The sequence below is a fragment of the Rhinolophus ferrumequinum genome, chromosome 27 (assembly GCF_004115265.2).
Source record: "Rhinolophus ferrumequinum isolate MPI-CBG mRhiFer1 chromosome 27, mRhiFer1_v1.p, whole genome shotgun sequence".
NCBI lineage: Eukaryota > Metazoa > Chordata > Mammalia > Chiroptera > Rhinolophidae > Rhinolophus > Rhinolophus ferrumequinum.
In genome coordinates, this window is record NC_046310.1 from 24,222,938 (window position 1) to 24,250,619 (window position 27,682).

A 27,682-nucleotide genomic window follows, 5' to 3' on the forward strand; every position below is an offset into this window, starting at 1 on the left:
AACCCAGGAGCAGAATCTCTGGGAACCAGCACCAGGGCAGGAAAACCTGAACTGTAACTGACAAACTGCTGGGGGCTCAGTTTGGACAAGGCTGAGAGTGAGTCACTCTAGGGGGACCCAGTCACTGGGGGGGGCCCACACCTTTCTGAATTTTATCTCCAAGAGTTCAACCTGGTTCTCACAGTGAGTATCAGAGAGAAGTCACCTCGTGCTTTCAGCAGGTGGAGGGAAGAATAACCATTTGGAAATACACGACAGTATTCTTCTTCATGAGGACTGCCCTTAAGATTTTACCAGACACGGGGGCGGCCAGTTAGCTCAGTTGGTTAGAGCATGGTCCTAATAACACCAAGATTGCGGATCTGATCCCTGCATGGGCCACTGCGAGCTGTGCCCTCCTTAAAAAAAAGAAAAGAGAAAAAAAGATTTTATCAGTCTCTGAGCTACTGGGATTTTTTTCAGAGCCTAACTGACCTGAAGGAAGGGGCCCAACTCTAGCCCCGCCCACTCCAGCCACTCTGTCCCCCCTGGAGGGGGTGGCGCAGGTAGCCCTGAAGCACTTGTGAAGTTCATAGGTAAGAAGCACAGTCTCACTAAAAGCCTGAGGACTGGGCACAGCACTGTAGAATACTTCTCTCCACACACCTGAACACCACATCACTAAAGGCTTGTTCACCACAGTTCCTTTTACCCAGTACATCATGCCTGGCTATCAAAACATTTACAAGTCATATTAAAAGGCAAAAAGCACAATTTGAAAAGTCTGAGCAAGCATCAGAGCCAGACTTCGATGTGACAGGGATGTTGGAATTATCAGACCATTAACTTCAAACAACTATGGCGAACGTGCTGCGGGCTCTAACGGATAAAGCAGACAGCATGCAGGAATAAATTGACAGTATATACGCAGAGAGAGATTCTGAGAGAAAACCAAAGATGAAGATTAAAAACACTGTGACAGAAATGAAGGACGCCTTTGATGTGCTCATTAGTAGAGTGGGCACAGCTGAGGAAAGACTTTCTGAGCTTAAAGATATGTCAATAAAAATTTCCAAACTGGAAAAGCACAGAGAAAAAAAAAACTGAATAATAAAACATATCCAAGAACTGGGGCAACTACAAAAGGTGTAATGGGAATACCAGAGGAAAAAAAAAGAAGAACGGAAGAAATATTTGAAGCAATAATGACTGAGAATTTCTCTAAATTAATATCAGACACCAAACCACAGCCCCAGGGAACTCAGAGAACACCAAGCCAAGGATAAATGCCCCCCCCCAAAAAAAACCCCACAGCAGTACATAGCATATTCAAACTGCTGAAAATCAAAGATAAAGAAAAATATTAAAGCCACCAGAGGAAAAAAAAATACCTTACCTATAGTGGAGCAAAAACTAGAATTTCATCTGACTCCTCCTCAGGAACTCCTGTGGACTGAATTAACTCTTCCCCAAATTCACATGTTGAACCCTAACCCCAATGTGATGGATGATATTTGGAGATGAAGCCTGTGAAGATAATTAGATGTAGAGAGGTTGTGAGGGTGGGGACCTCGTGATGGGATTAGTGTCCTTATCAGAAGAAGAAACACCAGAGCTCTCTCTCTGCTACCGTGTTTTCCTGAAAATAAGACCTAGCCGGACAATAAGCTCTAATGCATTTTTTGGAGCAAAAATTAATATCAGACCCGGTCTTTACTATAAAACTGAATCTAATCTAATCTAATCTAATCTAATCTAATGTAATACCTAGTCTTATTTTACTGTAATATAAGACTGGGTATAATATAATATAATATAATATAATATAATATAATATAGCATAATACTGGGTCTTATATTAATTTTTGCTCCAAAAGACGCATTAGAGCTGATTGTCCGGCTAGGTCTTATTTTTGGGAAAACAGAGTATGTGAAGACACAAAGAGAAGGTGGTTGTCTACAAGCCAGAAAGAGAGCCCTCACCAGCACCTGACCAGATTGGAACCCCAATCTCAAATATCCAGCTTCCAGAACTATGAGAAAACAATTTCTGTTGTTTAAGCCACCCAGTCTATTGTATGTTGTTATGGCAGCCTGAGCTGACTAAGACAAGAAACTATGCAAGCAACACAAGAGTGGAGCAAAGTAATTAAAGTGTTGAAAGAAAAAGAAAACCACCAACCTAGAATTCTCTGCCCCACAAAATTATCCTTCAAAGTGAAAGATAAATAATCAAATTGTGTGTTTCAACATTATTCTTCTTTTTCAGAAATATTTAGATACTGTAGGTCTTATTTCTTTCGATGTAAATTTTAGAATCTGTTTGCCAATTCCTAGAACAAAAGCCTATAGAAATTTTGATTGAAATTATATTGAATTCATAGAGCAATTTGTGGAGAACTGACATCATAGCAACATTGAGTCTTTTAATCTATAAATATCGTGTTGCTTCATTTACTTGAGTCTTCATTAATTTTTCAGGAATATTTTGTACTTTTTAACCTGCAGTTATTGTGCATATTTTTTCACATTTATTGCTAAGTATTTCATGTGGTTTATGCTATTGTAAGTGCTGTTGTGCTGTATAATTTAAACTTCCAATTGTTGATTTATAGTATATACAATTAATTCCTATATATTTAGGCTTGTACCTTACAACCTTGCTAAATTTATTTATTAGTTCTAGTAGCTTTTTTTTTTTTTGGAGCTTATTTGAAATTTTCTACATAGTCATGTTTTCTATGAATAAAGACAGTTTTATGTTTTTCTTCCAATCTGTATGCCTTTGATTTCTTTTTCTTGCCCTATTGCCCTGGCTATAATCTACAAAGCAATGTGATTAGACTGCTGAGATCAGACATTTGCCTTGTTCCTAATCTTAGGGCTACACCTTTCATTCTTTTACTATTAAATATAACGTTAGCCATGGGATTATCTTAGATACCCTTGTTCAGACTAATTTGAGTTTTCTTTTAAATAATTTTTATTGACCTATCTTGACATCTCTGTTGTATCCAGTCTAATGATAAGGTCAGCAATAGAATTTTTTAAATCTCTTATATCAGGTTTTTTATTCCTAGCATTTTGATTTGACTTCTATATATAGTTTTAGTTTCTCTTTTGAAATTACCCATCTGTTTATGAACATTGTCCACCAATTCCTAGATCCTTTAACATATTAATTATAGGTATTTTAAAGTTGATGTTTTATAAATTATCTGACTTTTTCTTGTTGTTAGAATGTCAGTCATACTCTTGGATTTCTGTACCTGAAATGGAGCCTTCACTTGTCAATATTTAGTGTGGAGCAGAACAAGAATGAGACCAACTTGAATTTTTCCCGAATTCTTGTTAAATTCTTTCTTCTGAAGTTTTTTAAAAAGCAATAGACTATGGCTAGACTCAGTTCTCTTTATGTTTTATGGAACATCACATCTGTTTTCACTTTTCACAGTGAAGAGTTTTAGACGAATAAGAACAGTTTCCCCCTCTTATTTTGTGATTATTGAGATTATTGATTTTGTTTACATGATGTTTTTAGTGTTTTCACAGACTTTTTTTTTTTTGTCTGTCTTTCATGTCTTTATTTTTCATGGTTTTCCTCTCTATATTTTTCCTTTGTGTTCTGGTATAGTTTCTCATTTCAATAACAGCAATAATTTTTTGGTTGGGAATTTATTATGTACTAGGAACTGGAACAGTTAACTTATATATCTTATATGATTTTTTCACACAGCATCCCTGTTGAGACAAGTAGTATTGTTACCCTAGTTTTACTTCTGTATGTTTTTTTCTGCATTGTGCACTGTGTGGTTTATGCTACAGTGAAGTTTCCAAGTAGCATTTATATTGTTCCCCCTTCATAGTTGCTTGTTTACCTTTAACGTGTTAATAGACTTTTGAATCTTTTGAGCCAGATCTATTCTAGAAAATGTACTGTTTCTTTGAACTGAGTATGTTGTAGAAAGCATCTTTAAGTGGTCCCGTTAGAGAAATATCTCAATTTAAGGGTGCTTTTTGTCTTATATTTTCTCTCATCTTCCCAGGTTTTCCTTTGACTACCTACTGTTGTCTCTAATCAGTCCACAGACTGCTTTTTATTTTTGGCCTCTATACTATGTAAAATGAGTGTAGAGGCAAAATTTAAAATTAGACCATTTGATACAAAATGTGACTTTCCTACTTCTCTGAAATAATCTGAAGTTCTGGCAGCACTGGGCCCACGTTTCCACTTGATACAACTTGCTGAAACTGTAGCGAGTCACAGCTGTCCCCAAATCACAGGCCTCATCATGCCCTACCTGAGCCACCTAATGCATTTATGTCACCTGTGTGCTCAGGTGGACATTAGATTTTGTGATCCCCATCCCGTAGTCAAGTAGGAATTGAGCTGGCTTCTGTCAGAAAAATTTAAGACTCCCTGACCAAATTTTCCAAAAGTACCAAAGGTCTAAAATACAGGGAGAGAGGAAAACAACACAAAGTATGTTCCAGTAACATACCACCAGTTCAGATGTAATTTTCTCCTGGGAAAATGTCTTATTGCTGGAGTTTTCTGTAGTTATATCAGGAAGCTCCCGCACAGGCAATAGATGTGAATGGAATGCCTAGGACAGTGGTTATCTCTGTGTCACCCTCATTGTTCCAACATCCCCACCCATGACCTGACCAATGAAGCCTGCCACCTCCAAGACAGTGGTGTTCTCCCGATCCTGCCAGCCCACAGACATGCAAGTCCAAGTGTTGTGTTGTCGGCCAGCCCTGTGGCCTGCCTCAGCTCCAGCCATCCTGCTCTAATTTGGGTGACATCACAGGGGCTTAGCAACATTTTTTTTGTTTACTTCCTCAAGACACCACTCTCATAAATAGAGAGTGGGAACTGGGGTCGTGTGTAAGACCTCAAAACCTTTTTTAAGCCTCGTGTCTTCCAGTATAAGGTAAGATCTGGAATAAATTCTCAGAGCCTGTGGTTTATGCACAAGTGCCTTGTCTGGTTGCCAATGTGGAGTTGCCTTTTCTCTTTTTGAATATTGTTGGGCATTTAATGAGAGGATGAAAGCTAGTTTCCTGTGTTCTTGATCCCTTCTGACCAGGGCCCACACTCCTTCACTCTTCTTTGCAACCCTGAACAGCAAACAGTGTCTGATGGAAATATTGTTCTCTCTACTTGATGCAAGTTCTCTATAACTGATGCAGGAGCTGAAAAGTTCACATTCGCTGGTCACCAACATATATTTGTTTAGTAATGACTCGACCAGGTGCTACACAGACACAAAAGGAGAAAAGAAATCAGTATTTTCTCCTCAGGAGTTTAACATCCATCAGAGATGATGATATGCTGTGGATGCTCAGAAAAGAGGAAATCAGTCAGAGAAGGTGGTTTTCAGCACAGCTTTCAGACATCTTGTCACTGGGCTGAGAACTTCACTATAGAGTATACAGTCAAGCACATGAAATGTTCATCAGAGTCAGGGATGAATGTTCACGGCAGGTGCAGGAGGTGGGAAGGAAATTATCCTACTAAAATGACGGATGGGAGAAGGTTGGGTGTCTGGGCGGATGCGTTAGCGCTGTGGACAATTTTGAATACAAGGCTGAAAGTACATGTGTTTGATGCACTGGACATGCTGTGCATCAGAAGAAGAGTGGTTCCACGATGGAAACTTACAGAAAAAAGAAGTCATCAGCTCTAAGATGTTGAGGGCCATACATGAGCTGGTGGCCCCAGTGATGATGGAAACAAAGACATTAAAAAGTTCCACCAAGTGACTTCCCAAACCACTCCATGAGTGGTCATACCAAAAACCCCACTTTCCATCAGCTGAGTTCTCCATGCGATTGCTCCACTAAAGCACATCTTACTCTAAACCCTTGACTTGCAGCAAACCTTTGTCTTATGCCTCATGCTTTTCAGCAGATAAGGCTCATTTGATAGTGAAAAATAATTCATGGATAATAGAGACATGGTTACGGAAGGCAGAATATCCTCCCACCCTTGGGAGGCTTTCCATGAAAGAACAACTCACGGGACTTCTTAGAATAATTTCTACAGGAGAGGTTGTATGCTCCGAAAAACACATTTTACTTAACAAGTGCTGAAGACTCATTATTACCAGTTCAAACATTATCAAGAGTAATGTACACTCCTGGGATTTTAAAATGACTTTTTCTTACAAAATCCTTAGAGGGGGTTGGAAACCCTTGCAGAATCTGGTATTGAAGAAAACAGAGTGTTCGGGGTTTTTTACCTAGTGGTGGGACAGGTGTCTTCATTCCCTCACCTCCCGGACTCCCACTCCCTCCTCAGATCAGACATTGCTAATTGATCACTGCACATTTCCTCACTGAGGTCAGTGATGCCCAGACAGTACTACAGGCAGCCAGGACCAACTGATCAGATCTCACCCAAGAAACAGAATCGGTTTTTTATCCTCGGTTGAGACTTGCTTATTTCTGTTTCCTGTTTATGGCATGTTACAGGTGTAACTGTAAGTAAGTAGATTCCATTTTGAAAGCACACTGCTAATTCTGAGATGGGAATGAACAGTCAGAGGCTCTCGGGTTCACTTAAGTGTTGAAACAGGCTTTTTACCAGATGGAACTGGAAAGGTTTATTTCATTTCAGAGAGGTATTGCTCCGCATAGAACAAGCATCACTTGCAAGAAATAATATGGTCTGTTGTTACAGATTCTTAGTGTTCTGATTTGTATTTTGAAATGTCTCAGTAAAAAGAGAGCCATTAGCATTTCTCTCTTCTTATTTGTAAGTCCTCAGGTTGCTAATGGTCACAGATTGACTCTCCTCTCAAACATCTATTAAATGCTGTGAATTGAATGACTGTGGTGAGCAAATTCGCAAGGGGGTCCTTGGGAAACAAGGAAATCTCACCCGTCTTCCACTTACCCAGAGCTGTCATTCCACTTCTCCTTTAACCATGCTTTTGTTTATGCCTTTTATGCTTACTCTTCTCATTGCTAAATTGATTTTTTTCCTTTTATGTCTGCACTGTGATGGATTGATGGGCCCTTGTGAACAATTTCAGTGTGTCAGCTGCCTTGCCAAAGGTGGATTTCTCTATATGGGTCTTGGTATTTGTTTATGTCCCTTATTTTTATTCTCATTTGATAAAAACAGATTAAGGGACTGTGTGTTAATTTTGCTCTCTGGAATATTAATTAGGGGAGAATTTGATTCCTCTTCTAATTTCATATTCTCTTTGACTCATCCAAGATGGTAACAAGTACCATCTGAATGCAAACCCTCGTTGGCTTAAGTATTCGACAGTGATACACAGAAACAACCGGAATGTCTGCTCCCTGGATAAATGGCTCAGTGGTTAATTAGCTGGGGTTTCTATATGTCTGGGTAAGCCTTGATTTCTGTTTTTTATTAGCCCTTACAAAGAGATTCCATTTTATTGATGTCCAGGGGACCCAGAGATTGAGTCACATTATTATAATTTAGTGTTTCCCGAGCTCCATTAATGATTGCTTGTGGGAGTTTTCCCGTGTTCTTGTAGTGTGAGCTGCAGATCAAGCTATGACATTTCCCCTGCATTTAGGGTTTAAAATCTAATTGTAGATATGAAACAAGCTCATTGTTCTAGAATAGTTTTACTACTGAAATGGACCTTAGCTGTGCCCTTGTCCAGCCTCTTCCTTTTACTGTTTAAAATGAGGACATGGAGGTACAGAAGAAATTAGTGACTTAATCAACGTCACACATCACGGATCCCAAGTCTTGTGTCTTTCCAATCTTACTTCTGCGCCATCCTCCCTCACACATTTGAAGTGTAAATATGTTTTCTAGTCAGAAGAACAATTCGCAGGTACATATGATACCTTGCAAATCTATGTTACTTTAATTTTTGAAATAATTTCCCAAGTGTTTTCTCTTTTGCCCTTTATTATGGATCCATATTATACATCAAGAAGATAATAGCATTTCTCTGTTCCAAGTGGTGTGAATCACAGATGCTTAAGTTATTTGCCTAAGGGCACGTGGCTAATTCACATCGTTTATTCAATTGTGAAATAGATCGGTAACACCTACCTCATACGAATGTTGCCAGAAGTAAAGGAAATTAAATTGTTAATGTATGTAAAGTGTCTAGCTCAAGGGTTCTCATTAAATGGTGTGGTGAGCAGAATTCTAAGTTGCTCCAAGACGCCTGTCCCCTGGTCTGCCCCTCTGTAATTTCAGCCCCTTGAGCGTGGGCAGGGCCTGTGAGTAGGATGGGATGTCACTCTGGTGATCACGTTCCATTATCTGCCAGAGTTTAAGGGATTGTGCAGATGCACTTAAGGTCCCTAATCAGTTGACTAAGTTAATCAAAAGGGCAGGATCTGGATGCGTCTGGCCTAATCGGACAAGCCCTTTAAAACGAGTCTAGAGGTCAGAGAAGAAGCAGCAGAGATCCCTCCCCACTGTTGGCTCTGGGGAAGCAGACTGCCCTGTTGAACAGCCTGTGGGAGGGACACTTGTCAAGGGTTTGAGGTTGGCCATTCGGAGCTGGAGTGGACCCCAGCAGAGAGCCAGCAAGAAAATAGGGACTTCAGTGAGCTTGGAGGAGGACCCTAAGTCTCAGGTGAGATGGCAGCCCTGGCCAGCACTGTCATTTCAGCCTGACGAGGCCCTGAGCTGAAGCCAGTCACTCCGTGTACAGAGTCCTGACCCATGGCGCCGTGAGATCATGCGTCTGTGGGGTTCAGGCTGCTCAGATTGTGGTAACTGGTTACAGTGCAGTAGAAAACTAATACAAATGGTAACTATTATAAGCATAAGTAGTCATGGGTATGATGGTGATCACATCGTGGTGATGTTAATAGTAATACGTTTAAAAATTAAATCCAAGTTTTAATGTACTTTTATTGTACTGGACTTCCGATTACATTCTGTGGCTGGGATCATGTCACGTCCATGTGCAAGGCAGTGGCAATGACAAGTCTCTTAGCGTCTGGTCAACCATGGGGAAGAAGGGAGAAATGGGTGTTAGGTAGGTCGCTAGTGCTTTCTGTCATATTGCCCTTCCTAGAAAGTTTAAAAGTGTAATTGATCTCTAAACCCAGCTAATGCTGGATTGTCATGCTGCTCAAGCTTGTGTTGGGTGACTTGGACATTGGCAGTTGATACTGATTTGGGGGAAAAAACAGGAAGAATAATGATAGCTCAGTTGTTCAAAATGGAACTGGCAATTGTTGAGTGAAGATCTGGATTTGGGTTTTGGTCAAATCCAGAAAACATAATGAAATCAATATTGGTACGATTTACTGACCATCCAGTTTGGAGTAATAGATAAAGAGAGGGGAGGGTTGGCACAATAGAAAGTTCTAGGCCGGAGTATGAGCAGTGGTGATCCTAGTAGAGATGGAAGACGATGCTTGTCTCAGCCATGTCAGCTGGAGTTTATCTTTTTCTCTCTCTGTGGATAAAAATCCTGTGGATAAAACTGTCCTTTTGGTGTTGTTCAAAAATAAGTTCAGCACTTATTTTTGCTGTATGTAATCAGTTCTACATGGAAAATACAGGTACTCACGATAATAAGGAGTACAGTAAAATCCTCTGTTATCATGAAAATGAGTAATACGTACCTCGAAGGTGTGCTGTGAGCTAAATGTGATTATATATACAGAGTAGTTAGTCAAGTCATGGCTCAGTAGCTGGGAACAATTACTGTGGTGGTTTTCTGTGTGTATTTTCTTCGCTCCCAGTGGAGCCGTGAGCCCCTCAGAGTCGTACACTGTGGTTTCCATATGTTTCTTTATAAATCCCATAAAAAGTCCAGTGTCAGTAACGTAAAAGGTGTTCTTTAAACTTCCGGGTTGAATAAATACAGGTAACTGAGAAGAAGACTATGAGAAAGAAAGTAAATGTCAATGATTTTCCAAAAGTATACGCGTATGTGTGTGTGTTTTGTGTGTGTATGTGTCTGTATTATATCTGTGCTGATATACATAGCTTTGGATGAATGGGACCCATCAGTCTGTCTTGGTAGCTAATGATCTAATTTTCCTCGGTGCATATTCATAACAGTAAAATATTTTCTTAAATTATAAACGTATGCATTTTTTTTTACCTAAATGATAAAGCATATGAAATAAGAAAAATCTACTTTTAGTAAACGGGAAGACTGATTTGTCGTATTTCTTAAAGTGGTTATGCATTTATTTACTGAACACCTAGTGACGACCTAGTGGATTAGACTCAGTGCTGGGCGTTGGGGGCCCCTCGCGGTGCTCAGGGCAGCAGCACCAGCTGCTGCAGGACGAGCCCTGGGTGCTGGCCCCAAGGGTGCCCCATGCTCTCGCACAAGTGTTGATCACGTGACACCCAGGACAAGGACGGGGAGACATATTTGATTTTAGTGAATTTCTGGAATTTTAAAAGCACAGAGCTCCTTTTACTTCAAGATGAGCTCGTGTTGAAAATACACTGAGAACTAGGACTTGCATCAGTGTCAAAGTGATATGATTTAGTTCTTATTTCAGGAGGTTTGAAAACCTGGATCTCAGAAATAACCCTCTGTGTAATGGCCAAGAAAAATCCATTGCTTTTTGCTTAGAAAGTGTGTGAACTTCATGTGGAGCTTAAAGCAAAGTGAGGTTTTGGTCTGTTTGCATTGACTTATAACCCTTGGTTAGTCTGCCCCATAGATTGCATTGCAGAGATTCTAAAATTTCTAAGAAAAGAAAATTCTGAAGCTAAGATTCTCTTTCGAGTGTACTTTTATACAAAGCGGAACTTCCCTATGCATTTTCATCAGAAGAATTCCCAAATGCATTTGAAATCTACCACAGAATTGTAGGACTATTAGACAGTTTTATTTCTACCTCATAAAAATATTTCAAAACCTATGGGAGTTTTATGAAGCCAGCGCTCATCAATCCACATCATCCCAATTCGGCCCATGAGATGAATCTCAAAGCAATTAGAGATGTTAATCTTGAAGCAAACTATCACATGGTATATACCCTTCATTATCGGTGGGTGATAGATTGTTTAAAACTGTCTCCCTCCAAAATCTTTATATATTTGTGCATGTGGGTGTTTGTGTGAGTATAATAAATAACATATATACAATAAAATTCAAAACTAATATGTACATGTTTAAAACATAACATTTTATTTTTCTTTAAATCCACTAGAAATGTCAGTCAGTACTTCCCCTATTCCTTTCTTCTTTTCTTTGGAAGATGAAAGCAGTAGAAACAGTAAAAACAAAACAAAACAAAAAAAACAGTAGAAATGAACCTGAGCACCACACTATATCTTTCAGATAAAACACACAGTGCATTTGATCATTTTCTTTCAAAATCCCTTTTCAGGTCAGTTGTTTTCCTCCAATACCAATATTTCCTTCTCTATCCCAAAATAAAATTAAAATGAAAACATCCTCAAGTGCATGTTTTTTCTTACTGTACCTCTGACTTGACAACCTGAACTCCTTCTAGCAGTTTGGCTTCTAGAAAGCCCCAGCCCATCTCACGGTCGTTCTTTCCCGGGTCCTTTCTGTGCAGGGCAAACCTTCCTGAGGAGCCGCTGGGGACGTGAGCCTGGCCGTGGAGGCACATGTGGGGGTGTGGTAGTGTAGGTGGTGGTGCATGAGTGACGATTAAGGGGAAAAGAATGCAAAAATGGGGTCCCTCAACCCCAAATCTTAATTCTGTAAAATAATTCTGAATAGTCCCGTCTTGTACTCAATTTGATTTTTTTAGGGGTGTGTGTGTGTGTGTGTGTGTGTGTGTGTGTGTGTGTGTGTTTTAAATTGTGGAGCTGTTCACACAGTAATATATTCCTATGTGATAAAAGCATGAGAAGAAAAGCTTACAACAAGCCTCGCCTTCCTTTACTTCTAGGCAAGCTTAGATCTTAACTTTCCAAGGAAAATAAGTGTGTTTTTTTTAAAAAAAAAATTGGGAAAAGGAAATGTTAATGTTTCTCTAATTGTAACTTTATTGAGTCATCAATGTCGGGAAGTTCTTCCTTAAATTACATTCAAATTCCACTGATGTTGAAGCATATTTTCTTTTGTTTGGTCTTAAGAGTTGGTGGCACCCAGCTGCCTCTCTTCCCAGTGCAGAGCATTATGGGTGATAAACCATAAAGGTCATTTCCCTTCAATGAATTTTCTTCAAGCTTAGTTTCCACTCTTATCTATTTCTATAAACTTCATATTTGTGTAAGAGCTGCACCGTTAGAATCCCATGCAGCTGAGCCAGCTGGAAAGCTGGGTCGTGCAGCCTTGAGGCCTCGCCCCTCCTGTGACCTGGCATGTGCTGTCCCACATTCATTCCCAGTCCCCTTTGTCATCCACTCCTTATTTGTCCTCTGTGAAGCTGCCCCTGACCTGTTCCCAGATCACTGCCTTCTCTGGGCAATCGCTCAGGGAGTTGTGCAGACATTCAGGGCAGTGGACACGGGCGAGGGCTTTGCCACCTGGTAATCTACTCTTCCGGACTTCTCACTTGATCAGTGATTTGAAGGGCTTAGGCTAGCTCAGCTGTGAGATCTCTTTCAAGTCTGAAATAATCTTTACTGAAGATGGCATGGTTTTTGCAAACCTTGGCACTTTGCACATGAAAGAATAACTCATGTTGATATCCAAGAAGTCTTTCCTGTCTTGCTTCCTTGAGAAATTGCCTCCTATTTTCTATATAAATAACTGTTGAAAAAATGAACAAGGTTAAGAACGTGGAGTTTGAGGGTGTTTCTAGTAGAGAGCCTGCTGGAAATGCAGGCGGACTGCCTTGTGCACTCTGTCAAAGCTCAGGTCAGCCCAGCTTCTTTCTGAGAGGGAGCTGTGTGGAGATCAGAGGCTGGGTGAGAAAATGTGAGAAGCAGCACCGAGAATATGGACTCTGCCCCCTATCTCCCACCCTCTTTGGAAGAGTGAGGGCTGTTCTGGCATCACTTTGCTTTTATGTTGTTGAAGGAAGTATTCATGCCTTCGGTTCCACCTCTATGGCCACACGGCCATTCATTCATGTCTAACAGTTTATCTTGAAGCTATTGGTTCTGCTAAAAAGAAATCATATGGATGGATGGATGGATGGATGGATGCAGAGTTTTACTAATACAGGACACACACCACAAGGAATGTAACGGCTTGAAATAAATGAGAATTACCCCTAACAAGATCAGTCAGTTCAGTGTGTGCCGCTTGGGATCATAACACTTCTTGGCAAGGTCAGAGTCACAGTTTGCAGAGTTCTGTTTCCTAATTTTCTTCTGCCTTGGTACAGAAACAGAAGGACATAAGGAGTCTATAAAAATCATTGTTCTTCTTTCACCTCCTAGAGGAGGACCGGCCACTCTTAAGGTCGATTCTAGTTTTGTCAGAAAATGTGATTTTACTACAGTCCCGAGTCCCCTTAAGTATCTGCTGTGGTCTGTTTGTGCCCCGCCCCCCAAATTCATATTTTGGAATCCGAGCCCCAAAGGTGGTAGTACTAGGAGGTGGGGCCTTTGGGAAGTGGTTGGGTCACTAAGATGGAGCCCTCATAAAGGGGATTAGTGCTTTTATAAAAGAGACCAGAGAACTCCCTCACCCCTTCCGCCGTGTGAGGGCAGAGTGAGAAGTCGCCAACTATGCGCCAGAAATCAGGTTCTCACCAGACACCAAATCTGCCAGCACCTTGATCTTGATCTTCTCAGCCTCCAACACTGGGAGCAATAAATTTCTGCTGTTTATAAGCCACCCAGTCTGTGCTACTTTGTTACAGCAGGCCAAATGGTCTGAGGCAGTGTCTTAGTGAAGCGTGTAGCAATAGGAACATTTACTGAGTGTTTTATACTGGCTACAAAGTATTTAACACACAGTAGTTCATATAACATTTACAACAACCCCATGGGGTTGACTATTAAATTATCTTAGATAAGAAACTGAGGCTGAAGAGCTTGCCCAGTATCTTAGTGCGAAAAATCCACAAATACAGTATCTTAGTGCAAGTAACCCAAAAATAATCAACTGAAGCCAGTGGTGCTAGTCCAGAGCCAGGCGTCTGACTCCTGCTCTGCCCCGCGAAGGACTGACGTGTGCACTGGTAGCAATTTCCCTTCCGTCTGCCCTGCACAGGAAGGAAGTAACACTCCCTCACATCCAGTGTGTTGGTTCTTTACACACTGACTAACCGCCTTCCAGGGCCTGGGCCTGCACAAGGCGTTCAGAATCCACTGGGGTAAAACAGACGAGCCCCTGCTGTCCGTGGGCCCATCCCCTCGGATGGTGATGAGACAGTCACTTACGCAGATGGGTAACCATGGGCTGAGAGAAGTGCTGGTAAGCCATCACTCACCTCCAACCCCACTGTTTCCGATGTGACAGCTTTACCTCCCACTCCCTTTCCTACCAATTGCAGTTTTAGTGGGTGAGGATGGAGGGTCCCTCAGGAATAGTGAGGTGGGCTGTCCTTTTGCGTTTGCATTGAAGAGATTTACTTACGTAGAGAGCAAATGTGAGAAGAATTAGGTAAGGGATGTTTGGTATATAAAAGGTAAATCATTTAAATGTATTAGTCTGGCTTTAATTTATTGTCTGCAAAGACCATCATGGGTGCTCTTTCTTTTCCAATTAATAAAAACTAACTGACATATTTACAGCATGCAAGGCTGTTTCAAATTCATTAAGTCATTACAGCAATTCTTCAAGAAAGGTGTCATTGTCACCTTTCTATACAAGAGGAGACCAGGCCACTGAGAATGTGCTTCCACAGAATCAGTCATTCCTGGCAGTGATGAGGGGGCATCAGCTTCTGCCCACGCGTGTTCCCTTGGCCTTGTCTCGGTGTTACACAGTGACAGTTATTTCCGTGGTCATGGTTAATAAATCCTCACAGTGATTTTTTTCCCCCCAGTGTTCCAGTGTTTGCATTTTTATAAGCTGCACAAAATTGTGAATTAAATACACTGCATAGGCAAGCAGAGAGGAATCAATGGAAGGAAATAGAATTTAGCAGGTTGTTCTCTTTTGGAAAACTTTTTGTGTTTTTTATTTTTATTTTTTGTACCAGCAAAGTATGAAAAGAAAGAAGAGAATCCTTAGGTGGCAACCAGAGCACAGAGTAGAGTGTCAGCAAGTGGGCAGCTCCACCCACGCACAAGCACCTACAGAGCCAAGCTTGCCCTTTCCAGAAGCCCTGCAGGAGAGGGACCATGTTCTGTGTTTTTCTGTGCAGGGCTCCACTTCAAAGCCTCTCTCGACTCACTTGAATCTCTGCATGGCACTGATCACCTCACTGTGACGTCACTTGTCATGCCTTATTGCAGTTATTAATGTGTTCTTCCTGTCCCAAGACCTGGTGTCTGTCCTCATCACATGTGTGTTCCTTGGGTCCTGGCACATAGTAGAGGGCCAGTAGATCTGCCTGGGAAGTCAGGGAGGCAGCACCAAGCAGATGGGACTTATTCTGCTGGGCACTGAAGCATGGGTAGGAGTTCACCAAGCAGAAGGGAGTGGAGTAGGGCCCGAATGGAAGAGTCCTCTGTGCCCATGGAACCCTGTATGTGAAGGCAGGGCGTCAGGAGGCGACGTGTCTGAATGGCGTTAGCTGCTCTGCATGTCCTAATTGTGAGGAACGTGGCCAAATGTTGGGCAAGGGCCGGAGCCTGATTGGCTTATGTAACTTCCTGTGGAGTGGATTTTATTAGGAAATGAGAATTATTGAGAAGTACTGGATGATGAGCAATAATGTGATTGATTTGCCTTTTATGAGAGAAGAATCACTTGTTATGTGGGGGATGAATCTGGGGTCTGTGGAGCGGGGCAGGGATGTGGAGACGAGCATTCGATCTTCCCACTGAGAAGCTGTTAACAACAGTCCTGGAAGGAGACAGAGAGCCTTGCCCAGTAGGATACACTGAGAGGAATAGACAGATTGGAGAGAGATCTAAAGACGTAGCAATGACACGTGCGGATCAGCTGACTGGGGATGCAGGTGTCTGGCTCAGTGCAGTGGGTACCGGTCACCACATGGGGTTGCATTGAGCTCTCCCGTGTCAAAAATTTTTTTAAATGGCCCAAGGTAGTGAAAAGTACCCTCACTACAACTCTTGAGTATGTATTATTCTCCTATCCTAAGGAAGAGGAAACCAACCCAGTGCTCAGAGATGTTAAGTAACTTAGTCAAAGCCACACAGCTCATCCATGACAGGCTGGGATTCCAATCCAGGTCTGCGCTGCTCGAAGCCCACCTGGTAAGGAAGTGGTACTCCCCTGGGTAGGTGCCCGAGTAACAGAAGCTAAGGACTCTGGCTGACCAAGGGGCTTCTTGCACTAGTGAGCTGGCTCAGAAGGAAAGGGCAGTGAGTGCTGTGACGTGGCGGGTCACTGGATGAAGGGGGCCTTTTTTATTTTTTAAAGATGTCAGCAACTTAAGCCTTTTTACAGGCAGCAGAAACCAGTGAAAAGAGAGGATGTCTTTCCTCTAACGGGGGTGTCTGTAAAATAAGGAGGGCATCGTGGGCTGATCTTAGGATGGAGGGAGTGCCCCTCTCCCTTGGGCACAGGAAAGGAAGCCATTGATGAAACTCGAAGGGGCTAAGAGAGAAGCGGAGAACGCTGTTATTGCTGCACTGGAGACATGCACAGAATCGGGAAAGAAGGAATGAGCACCGTGCCCGAGGCCGCCGGGAAAGTGACTGCGCAGGTGCCTAGGGAGCTGGTCGGAGGCTCACAGGGCGTCCCCGGCGGGGCTGGTGGTGAACAGTGAACTTGGAGCTAGTCAGTCGCCCCTGACTGTCCAGCTACAGGCTCAGCGGCCTCCCTGAGACTTGGTTCCCACAGTTCCCATGCATGTGCTGTGCTCAGAATCCTAGACCTTCACTGGGGAGGTCTCATGTGGGGACAGAAAGGAAGTGCATTTCACTTGCTAGGAAAGTGAGGCCTGCGAGAATAAAACCCTCACCGCCCAGGGTAACGTGCTCCTCCAGCGTATCTCTGCAGTGACAAATCTGATACGAGCATACTGGCCTCGCTCACTCACGTATTTGATTTTATGCATAATTAACAACTCTTCCTTCTCAAACAAAGCACTTGGTGAGCTAAGGGATCAAAATCTTGAGACAAGTACTGAAGTCCTTTTCTAGATCCAGCGTTCAGAAGGCATCATCGATTCCACTGACGGGGACTGAAAAGGTTCAATATCTAGAAGTTTTCTTCTTTGTATGTAAAGACGTGTGTTGGCAGGAATGTCAGGGAGGAGTGGCAGGAGAAGGGCCCCAGGTCACCACGCTGCTTGCGGGTGGCGGGGAACGCGAATCACCTGTGGTCTGTTTGTACCCCCCAGTGCAGTGTGTTGGTTACTACGTCGGTGCCTCTGTCAGATTAAACCCGAAGTGTCTTGCTGTCTTGATTTCAAACCATTTTTCTCTTTCCTCGGGATTGTCTTTAATTTTTATCTATTAGGTTGGTGCAAAAGTAATTGCAGTTTTTGCAGTTATTTTTAACCTTTTGAACCGCAATTACTTTTGCATCAACCTAATAGTTTCACTTCCGTCTACTAGTTGATTTGATATCTTAATGCCATATTTACAAGTTTTATACCTTTTAAACCATTGATGAAATAAACTGAGAGATACAATTCTTATAGGCATTAATAAGTATTCTATTGTATTCAGAAGAGACAATCCATGTTTAATGTTACATCCTATAAAAATCCTAAACTTAATTTCAGAAAAGATTAAGTAAGATAGTTTCAGAAACAATGTACAATTACTTTGACATGTCCCCACCACATCCCTTCTCGAAATCACTGTACACGAACAGGCAGGTTTCCGGCCATCAGGTGCTGGTATGTCCACTGGCAGGAGTGACTACAGGACACCACGTCCATCAGCTGGACACTGGGGACGCCCCTACTCGTTTTGCAGAGAGCAGCCTGCTGTCCTGCACCCAGCGTGGAGTGACGGGCTGTCTGCTGTCCTTTCCTCAGGAACCATGGAGCGCACAGCACATCCCAGCAATGTTTTCAGCCTTCTGTGGCCTCCTGGTTTCGCTCTCCTTCCATCTGAGCCGGCACAGCAGTGACCCCTCTGTGCTCCTGTGAGTAACACACACAGTGATATACACGGTTATGAGTACACACCCTGCCCTGTGACACACACACATAACTGCAACACACCCCACGTTGTAACACACACAGACCTGTGAGTACACACACATGCTGTCACACACCCCACACTGCGACACACACGGCTGTGAGTATACATTCTGCACTGTGACACACATGCACACACACAGCTGTGAGTACACCATCCTATGCTGTTACACAGTTGTGGGTACACACCCCTCACTGTGGCACACACGGCTGTGAGTACACTCTATGCTGTGACACACATACAAAGACCTATGAGTAACACACATGTGCTATAACACACACACACACACACACACACGGCTGTGAGTACACATCCTGCACTGTGACATACATGCACACACACAGCTGTGAGTACACCATCCCGTGCTGTTACACAGTTGTGGGTACACAACCCTCACTGTGACACACACATAACTGTAACACACCCTACATTGTAACACACACAGAGCTGTGAGTAACACACACATGCTGTAACACACTCAGCTGTAACACACCCTGCACTGTCACACACACACTCACACACTGTGCTCTCTCACTGAGTGGGGCATGGCTGTTCAGTGACAATGGTGGGTGGACTCTTCTGGCTGGGCACTGGGCGAGGGTGGGAGAAATGCAGGGTGACCAGAGACTCAGGGACTTCTGCGCACGTTTAACCTTCTCTCTGCGCTTCTGGGATGAAGGGCAGTGCCAGGGACACATGGCTGCTCTGCTTCGTCCTTGGGCGAGGTGTTTGAGAAGCTTCATCCTGAACAAGGACTCTCTCTGGGGCCACTGAGCTGCTGCCTTGATTCCAGGAGTCACCTGGGAGACTGGCCCAGCAGCACCTCTGAAAGGAGAGGTCTGTCTTTTGCTCTGTTGCTTTTTGTTCCCAATTCGGCCGGTGCCCTCTGGGTTTACAGTGAAGTTTACACCGAAGTTTTAAAATGTATTTAATAATAATCCTTAGTCACTTGAAAATATACTTTGCAATCTTCCCTTTAATCGAGTCTTTTAAGTCTTCGCTAAATATGGACTTTGGAGCTGAAACCCTTTCGTGTGATGCCAACGTTTCAGGTACCAGCCAATCAGTCGCAATCAGATGTCACTCACATTGTGTGATTTGTCCAGACTTAGGGAAGACTTTGACGCAAGAGAACCATAACTGTTTGGGGGCCAGAGAAACCGTAACTTTAGGCTGTCAGGTGCAGCGAGATGAAAGGCATGGGAGAACGGGGAACAGTTGAATATGGTTTGCACACTTGTTCATATCACACACTGGACTGGAGGGTTGAGTTTTGCTGCCGTGTTTTCCTGCGGCTGAAACCTGCTGGCCTGGCAGAAATAGAGCCTCACCCTGAGCCTAGGTAGCTGCGGACAGTCTGGGTAGGACACCTCCTGAGGTACTCAGCTACTTTAATTAGAGTGGGATTGGAAAATCAAAACCTTCTCTCTGCGATCACTTGAATACATACCTTATTTTCTTTGTTACGAAGGAGAGAGCCTTGCTTTTGTCATTCGTGAGCGTGAGGCCTAAGGTGAGGTTATGTACCTTAAACATTGTAATGGGCACGTTTTCTAAAAGGAAAACCTGTGTGTTTTTCCATTTTCAGATCCTTTATTCAATGCAGATTGTTTCCTAAATTTCTACATCAAAATCTGGAGACGCTGGCTGCAGACCCTCTCCCCAAGAAGATGAAAGATTCAGTGGTGAGACATTTGTGTTTCATGATGTTGCAGGGGACTTGCTTGACAGGGCGTGGAGTTTGTCACATACTCAGCTTCTCAGGGGGGCCCTAGAGAGCCAGGCCTGAGAGCGACTAGAGCAGGAAGCCGAGCCTCGTCCTGGCCTGACCCTGGCATGTGCACTGTTGAGCCGCCTGCCGGCTGTGGCCCTTTCAGAGCCTCGAAGGCGGCTGCTGTACTAGTGCCGAGACACTGAGGTGGCCCTCAGCTGATGGCAGTGTGCCCGGGTAATTCCAACGAAGCGCGTTGGGTCAGTTCCGCCCACGGCTGGCACCACATGGCAGGCGGGCTGTGCCTGAATGAAAGCCTGTCAAATAAACATTCGGCCAAACTGAGGTGCTGCACACACACTCGCTCCATGCCTTGCCTCAGCTCCTGCTGAGCTCAGAGCACTTTCCAGGGTCTTTGTTTCAAGGTTGACGTCTGTACAACCCTGGCGAAGGGCCCTTGGGCTGTATACCTGTGTCTGGGCTGATGGAGGAGGGAGAACCACACCGTACCTGTGGGAGCACATGATGGGGAGAAGACGGAGGGGAAGAAGGAAGGAAGAAGAGAGCCCAAGGCGTGCAAGGAATGGCGCTGTTTCTTTGTTCTCCAGGAAAATGGCGTGGGGACAGTTTCAAACATCCTTTGAGCAGAAAGTTGACATCAGCTTCCAAAGAGGAATATTAATACTTTGAAAGGCAGTGCTCACTGGTTATGTAATCTGCATTTATTTGAGTATTGCGCTTGGTTCAGCGTGATTTCTTTGGGTTGTGCTTTCCTTGTGTTCTGTAGGAATGACAGATCAGAGGAAAAGCACTTAGTGGTGTGTTGATTGCAGGGTGCTCCTGCCAGAGCCATGTCTCGTTTGCCCCCGTCTATACAGCATAGTAGGTGCTCAGTGCATTCTACTGATTCACACGAGGTATATTGCTACCTGCCATCTCAAGACAGCAGGCAGGACTCTCTGCCAACATAACATTTTCAAAATTCATACTCAGCCCCTGTGCCGCTGAGAGTCGTCACAGTTCCAGCTAAAAAGCATTGAGGCTCATCACCACAAGGGAATCAAAACACAAATCACTTACTCTGAATAAGGGCATGGTTCATTAATTTTAAAAGTAGAGATATGTTCAAAAGTAGGGTAAGAAGTGACGCTTCTAGGGCAGATGAGATGGCAGCTAATAAAGAAGGAAGACATTTGACATTCAAACATAGTATGTTGGAATGAGGGACAAGATCAAACTGACATTCCTAGATCAGTTTCAGTGAAAGCCAGAGTGACCCCAAATCTACCCAAAAGTTTTCCCAAGGATATCTGGGAAAAACGAGCGCCCCCAAATGTTCCTTAACTTCATGACTGAGGAAGATGCTACCAATTTATTGTAGTAAAAATAATGCACGAATTACAGTGAAATGCGACAAGAAATTTGCCTAGCAGACACTTGATAACATTCATTAGTATAATTAGAGGTGACGAGGTAGGTGTTACTGTGCTCGGTTTTCATACACTTTGAAGTGCTTCACATGAGGTAGAGCCCATACCTTGTAGGAGATTTAATACGATGCGTGCTCATTTCTCTGAAAAGTCTCCTGGTCTAATTATAATATTTTAATGGGACTGTGAGGTTCAGCTTTTATAGTTTGACACATAATACGTTTTGTGCCATAGAGCAAGTATAAAATTTCCCTTCTCGTCTCTGATTTTCTTTCTCTGTGTCTCTCTGTGACCCTCTTATATTCTCTCTCTCTCTCTTTCTTGTTTCTTAATTTTCAGTTTGTATGGAAAGCCCTAGGGAGCTAGCTTCATTAGATCATTTGTCCAGGCTTCCCTTTTATTCTGACTCATTTGGCCTATGACAGTACCTGGGGGTCTGCATATTTACAAGACCTTCCACTCAGGACACTGCTCTAGAAAAAGGTACTGCGAGCTCTGTCAGTGGGCTTATTCATTTCCAAATGAGCAACATAAAGTATGCACACAAAGCTGATTACCATAATTCAACAGCTAATAAAAATATCAACTTTCTACTAGTGGTTTGCCGGGTTAGTCTTTTTCCACATGCCTCCTCAGCTGGTTTTTTAGTTTTTACTGTCACTGATCTTTATCGTTTTCAACACTTTCACTTAACTATTTTTCTCAGTTTCTAGAGACAAAACGCGAACAAACAAAACTACCCAATTTTAATCTGTACAATTCAAACAACTTCTTTTAAACCGTGGGTTGTATCATCTAGATTTTTTGGGCCCCATGCTCCCTAAATCTACTGGATGTGTAGTGTTGGACCAGGGATGATTAAGCTTCTTTTTAGGGTCAGAGCATGAAGTGCTACGTAAAATGTCACAATGGATTTAAAACAGTCAATATACTAAGAGCTAATATATTCACTAGCTAAGCATTCATGGGCTCGTCATTAAAATAGGGAACAAAATATTAATATTATTAAATATTGTTTCAGAATTTCTGGCTAGCTTAAGTCCTGAAAGAGAAACAAATGTAGGTCACATTATTGTATTCATATAGAAGGAACAGAAAAGTTTATTAAAATCAACTATGATAAATAAGAATTCATAAAGACCATCAGAGACAAGAAAATGTAGACAAAGAAGAACATTCTAACACATGAAAAACAACCTTAGATAATATAATGAAAACATGATCCAACTCACAAATAGCAACAAAATACATGAATTGATAATAGGAATGATTTTAACAAGTAGTGTCAGAAGTAAAGAAAACTACAGCAGTCTCTTAAAATGTAAATGAAGTTTTGAATAAGTGGTGATGAATAGGTATAACCTGATTTTCCATAGGAAGGCTGAGATTTATTAAATGCTGATTCTTTATAAGAAATTTGTAGGTTTAATGTAGTTCCAAACAGTTATAAAGGAATGTTATTTACAACTTGGGGAAATGATTCTAAGGTTTATTTAGAAGGATAGCTGTTAATAGCTTTAAAAATATGAAAAAGAAGAATAAGAAAGAAGAACTTAGCACTTTGAGATTTAAAAGTATATTATAAAGATTGAATAATCAAAAAAATATCAGACTCATCCAAGATTAGAGAATGAGATTAGTGAATCAGTAAAACACAGAAATTCATGTTTTTATGAATTTGTTACATAAAAATTAAATGTCATAATCAAGAATTGATTATCCATTATATGGTATTGAGGTAATTGTTTAGCAGAGGGAGGGAGAAAAGAATTTTATGTGCTAATCCTTTTCCAGACACCAATGTAAGTGAGAGACATAGAGAGAAAGCGAGAAATCAAATGAGACTTTTCCATTTCTGACATTATGACAGGCTAAATTATTATAACCAAACTTAATGCTGATTAAAACTAAAAATTCTGAATAAAATATCGAAAGAAGCTCTTCCTAAATGTGACAAAAAATTGACAAAATAATAAGGAATTTACAGTCTACTTTATAATGTCGGGATGGCATAAAACTCAATTTATGAATATAGTTTAAAGTAGCCTCCAAATGGAAATACCTCATGGCAGAAACAAACATGAATCCTCTCTAGAGGCCTCCTTCCTCCCAGGTATCCAACTAATCCCAAAGCCAATTTTCTAAGGGAAATGATCAGCTCACAATAAAAATTTGAAACTGTACAAGGAAACAAGGAACAGAAACAGATCTGCAAATACTTCAGATGTAGGAAGTATGAGACACAAATTTTAGAGCCACTATACTTACTATGTTTAAAAAAATAAAAGGCTTACAAATTTATGGATAATAGAAAATGTTTCAAATGATCCAGTATATTTGAATGAAAACCAAATAGATCTTCTAAACAAAGGAAAGCTAAACCAAAGCAAAAAGGAGCAATTGAAGTTAAAAAAACAACAAAAAACAAACAAAAAGAAAAAACAAAAAACCCTCACACATGGAGATTAGACACCTCTGAAGAGAGAAATCGTGAACTGAAAGATAAAGACAGAAGAAAGTGTCCAGGATCAACACTACTTGACAAAAAATTAGGAAATATGAGAGATGAAGAAATGTGAAGGACAGAGTCAGAGATCTAACATATATCTAATAAGAATTCCAGAAAAAAAGGGAGAGACTGGAGAATGATCACTATTTGATGAGATAATATCTGAGAATTTACCAGAATTGATGAAAAACCCTGATCTAGAAATTTTAAAATCCCAGTGAATCACAAGCAGGGTGAATTAAAGAAGAAAGAATCCCCGCCAGTGAAACCCTGTGCAGTACACTTAAGCCATGGACCATCTTAAAGCAGTTAAATGGACTGGTTACATTCAAACAAGTGGCAGACTACAGCTCCCTTATCAAGACCAATCACAGTAGCCAGAGGACAGTTGTTTGGTATTTAATGTTCTCTAAAAAAAAGTAACTTCTGAGCTAGAATCTGTGCCCAGTGAAAATATCTTTCAAGAATGAGGGCAAAATAAAAATATTTTAGACAAAAGCTGAGAGACCCTTACGAACAGTAATTCTGAAGGATATTCTTCAACAGAAAGTGATTTCAGATGGAAGGTCTAATTAGCAAGAAAGAAGAGAAAAGAAAGTGACAGATACATTGGTAAATCTAAACACATCAAGTGTATAACACCATAATAAGAGTATATGTTGGCTTAAAAGCCTAAGGTAGAATTAAAATATGTGACTACAACAACAAGTTTGAGTGGGAAGAGAAATGGACTCCAAGACTTGAAAGTTTTTAGTAATGTCCAGGAGATGAATAGTGATATTGATTAACTTTAGACTGTGGTGGTTAATTATGTATGTTGGAATGTTTAGTGTAACTACTGAAGGAATAGAAACAGAGCATAGAAATCCCAACCCTGTAAAGAGGGGAAAATGGAATGATTAAAAAATAGTTCTTTATTCAGTAACAAATATAATAGGACTCTTCTGTCACACTATTCTTAAAAATCAATTCCAGATGGATTATAAACCTAAATAGGAGATGACAAAACTAGAAAGCACTTATAACCTTAATAAAGGAAGTTATCTTCATGATATCAATATAGGAAATAATTTTTTACGATAACGCAAAAATTCAAATTCATTAAAATTTTGACCTTTGATTTATCCAGTAACACTAAAAAAGAGACGAAAAGCCAAGCCACAGCATGCACAGTTTTTAAAATATGGATAGCTGTTAAAGCACGAATGTCAAGATGAATACAAAATTCCTATAAATCAATTAGAAAGCCAGATATCTCAGTTAAAACTAAGGCAAAAGATTTGTACGTGCACTTCACAAAAGAAGAAATATTAATGGCCAAAAACATTAAGATACAGTAGTCTCCCCTTATCTGTGGTTTTGCTTTCAGTGGTTTCAGTCAACCACGGTCCAAAAATATTAAATGGAAAATTCCAAAAATAAACAATTCATAAGTTTTAAATTGAGCGCCATTCTTTGGAGCGTGATGAAATCTCTCATCACGGAGCTGTCCGGCTCCATCCCACCCAGGACGTGAAGCGTCCCTTTGCCCAGCGTCTCCCCACTGTATCCACTGCCTGCCCATGAGGCACTCAGTAGCCACCTCAGTGATCAGATTGACTGTCTCAACCTCTCAGTGCTTGTGTTCCAGTCACCCTCGTTTTACTTAATAATGGTCTCAAAGTGCACGAGTAGTGATGATGGCAGGTCAGCTATGCCAAAGAGAAGCCATTAATTGCTTTATTTACGTTGAAAGGTATGTATATGTGTAGGAAAAACTATAGTATATATATATGGTTTGGTACTATCTGATTTCAGGCATCGACTGGGGGTCTTGGAGCACATTCCTTGTGGATAATGGGGGATGACTGTATATCCAAACTAAACTGCAAAGTAAAACCACACTAAGTTACCATTTCATACCTACCAGACTGACAAAAAAGTCAAAAGTTCTCACAATACAAAAAGAAAAAAAGTTCTCACCATACTAAGTATTGACAAAAGTTTTGAGCAAGGGAGCTCTCGTGTACTGCTGGTGGCAGTGTAAATTAGTTTATCTGTTTTGGAAACAGTTTGGTACTATAACATTGAAGATCCTTGTACACTGCAGCCAGCGATTCTCCTAGATATTTACCCTGGAGCACATCTTGCACGTGTGTACCAGAATACACATACGAGTATAAGATCATTCATAGTAGCACGTGTATGTATATGAGCCAAAACTGAAGCCATGGGAAAGTGCACCATCAACAGAATGAGAGGTATGTATATAAGTATATTGCAAAGGGAAAGACCTTACTACAGCTCTATGCAATGGGTGGGTGGATCTTAACCACATCATGTGAGTAAAGGAAGCAAGACAAACAAATATCCAGTCTAGTAACATGTAGGGTAAAAACAGGCAATAGACTAAACTGTTTACAGCTGCACACTTGAGTAGTAAAATCATTTTAAAAAGCAAGGAGATTATTTTCACCAGGGTCAGGATGGTTGATAGGAAACCCCTAAGAGGGAAAGAAGGGTTTGTGTTCAGGGAGCGCATGCAAGGGGCTTCTCAGGTACTGGAAATGCTAGATTTCTTGAAGTGGTTGTTGGTTAACGAACCATTTGCTTTATAATTAGTTTTTAAATTGTAAATAGGTATTTTATGCACTTTTCTGTAGGCATAGCTCACATTTTTTAAATGTAAAAGACATTTTCAGAAAAGATGACATGTGAAATAAAATCAAATATTTGTTCAAATTTTAGAGAGGGAATGATTTTCTAGACTTGGAATGTATAAAATAAAAATAAATAACCCCCCCCCCCACACACACACGCACAGACTTAGACTTAAGTACACACAATTTTTTAACTTTGTGTAAAAAAGCAATAAAATTCAAATAATTTATTAAAATATTTGTTGCAAATTTGACGAAAGTTAAATGTCCTATACCAATAATTCACATAATTTTAAAAACTATAAGGAAATGATATTACAAAATACATATCATTTAGGAACAAAATATTTAGTACGTAAATATTCTACACTTCTTGTAAATAAAGAAATGCGCATTAAAATAAGATGGCATTTTTTTGGTCCACTCAGTTAGCACAGGATAAATTAATGATAATGCCACTGGTGACAGGATGAGATCTCTTAGACATTGTATTTGTGTAAATTATTACAGTCATTTGGAAAAGCATAATTTATCAAGGTTTGTAAAATATTCATAACTTACGATACAGTAAATCTATTTGTCACAGTTTTTCTAGAGAATTAATTCAAACTATGAAAAAAGATTTAGGTGCATCAAGATAATGATGCAGCATAATTTATCAGGGTAGAAAATGGAAAGCAAGCCAACCTCTCGCAGTCAGGGGTTTTGCACTAACTATGTGTAGGTCATTCAGGTTCATTCACTAAAGTAATGTTTTGAGTGTCCACCATGGCGGGGTGTGTGTGTGTGTGTGTGTGTGTGTGTGTGTGTGTGTGTCTATGGCATCACAAGATGGCAAATTATTTAGCCATTAAGTGTCTATTAGTAAATCATATGCGCACTGAAAACAGGCATTTAAAAAATAAAAAGCCCATGTACATCATGATTACAACTAGAACCATGGTTCAGCATTCACAGGCAAATATACTGCCCCAGAAAGCACAAAAATGCTACTATTGTTCAGGATATAATGATTATGAGTGAGTTTTCTCCTTTCTGGATGTTCTGGAGTGCTGCAATGTTATGTTATCCTATAATGGAAAAATTAATTAACAAAAAATTGCAGGGACCTAAATTTTGCTTGGATCTTTTGTACTCTCATTTTTGTAAGGTCTAACATGGTGCAGTTCACTCTTTAAGACTTACGATATTTATCGAAATGAAACAGATTCTAAAACTCTTGCTGAAATCAGTAATTCAACAGAGCCATAGCTTTTTTAGCCTTCCAGCACACGAAGGAAGAGAGTAGTACCAGTAATTCTCCTTTTGTATAACATAACT

At 41.0% G+C, this 27,682-nt stretch overlaps 1 protein-coding gene across 1 annotated transcript in view; it reads left to right on the forward strand.

The window, feature by feature from the left end:
• Positions 1–27,682, forward strand: part of PCNX2 (pecanex 2) — a 219,624-nt gene that overhangs the window by 70,204 nt on the left and 121,738 nt on the right. Inside the window, exons 16-17 of the mRNA XM_033099629.1 lie at positions 17,908–18,017; positions 19,662–19,758. Coding sequence (XP_032955520.1) covers positions 17,908–18,017; positions 19,662–19,758 — 207 coding nt within the window. The remainder of the gene's footprint in view (positions 1–17,907; positions 18,018–19,661; positions 19,759–27,682) is intronic.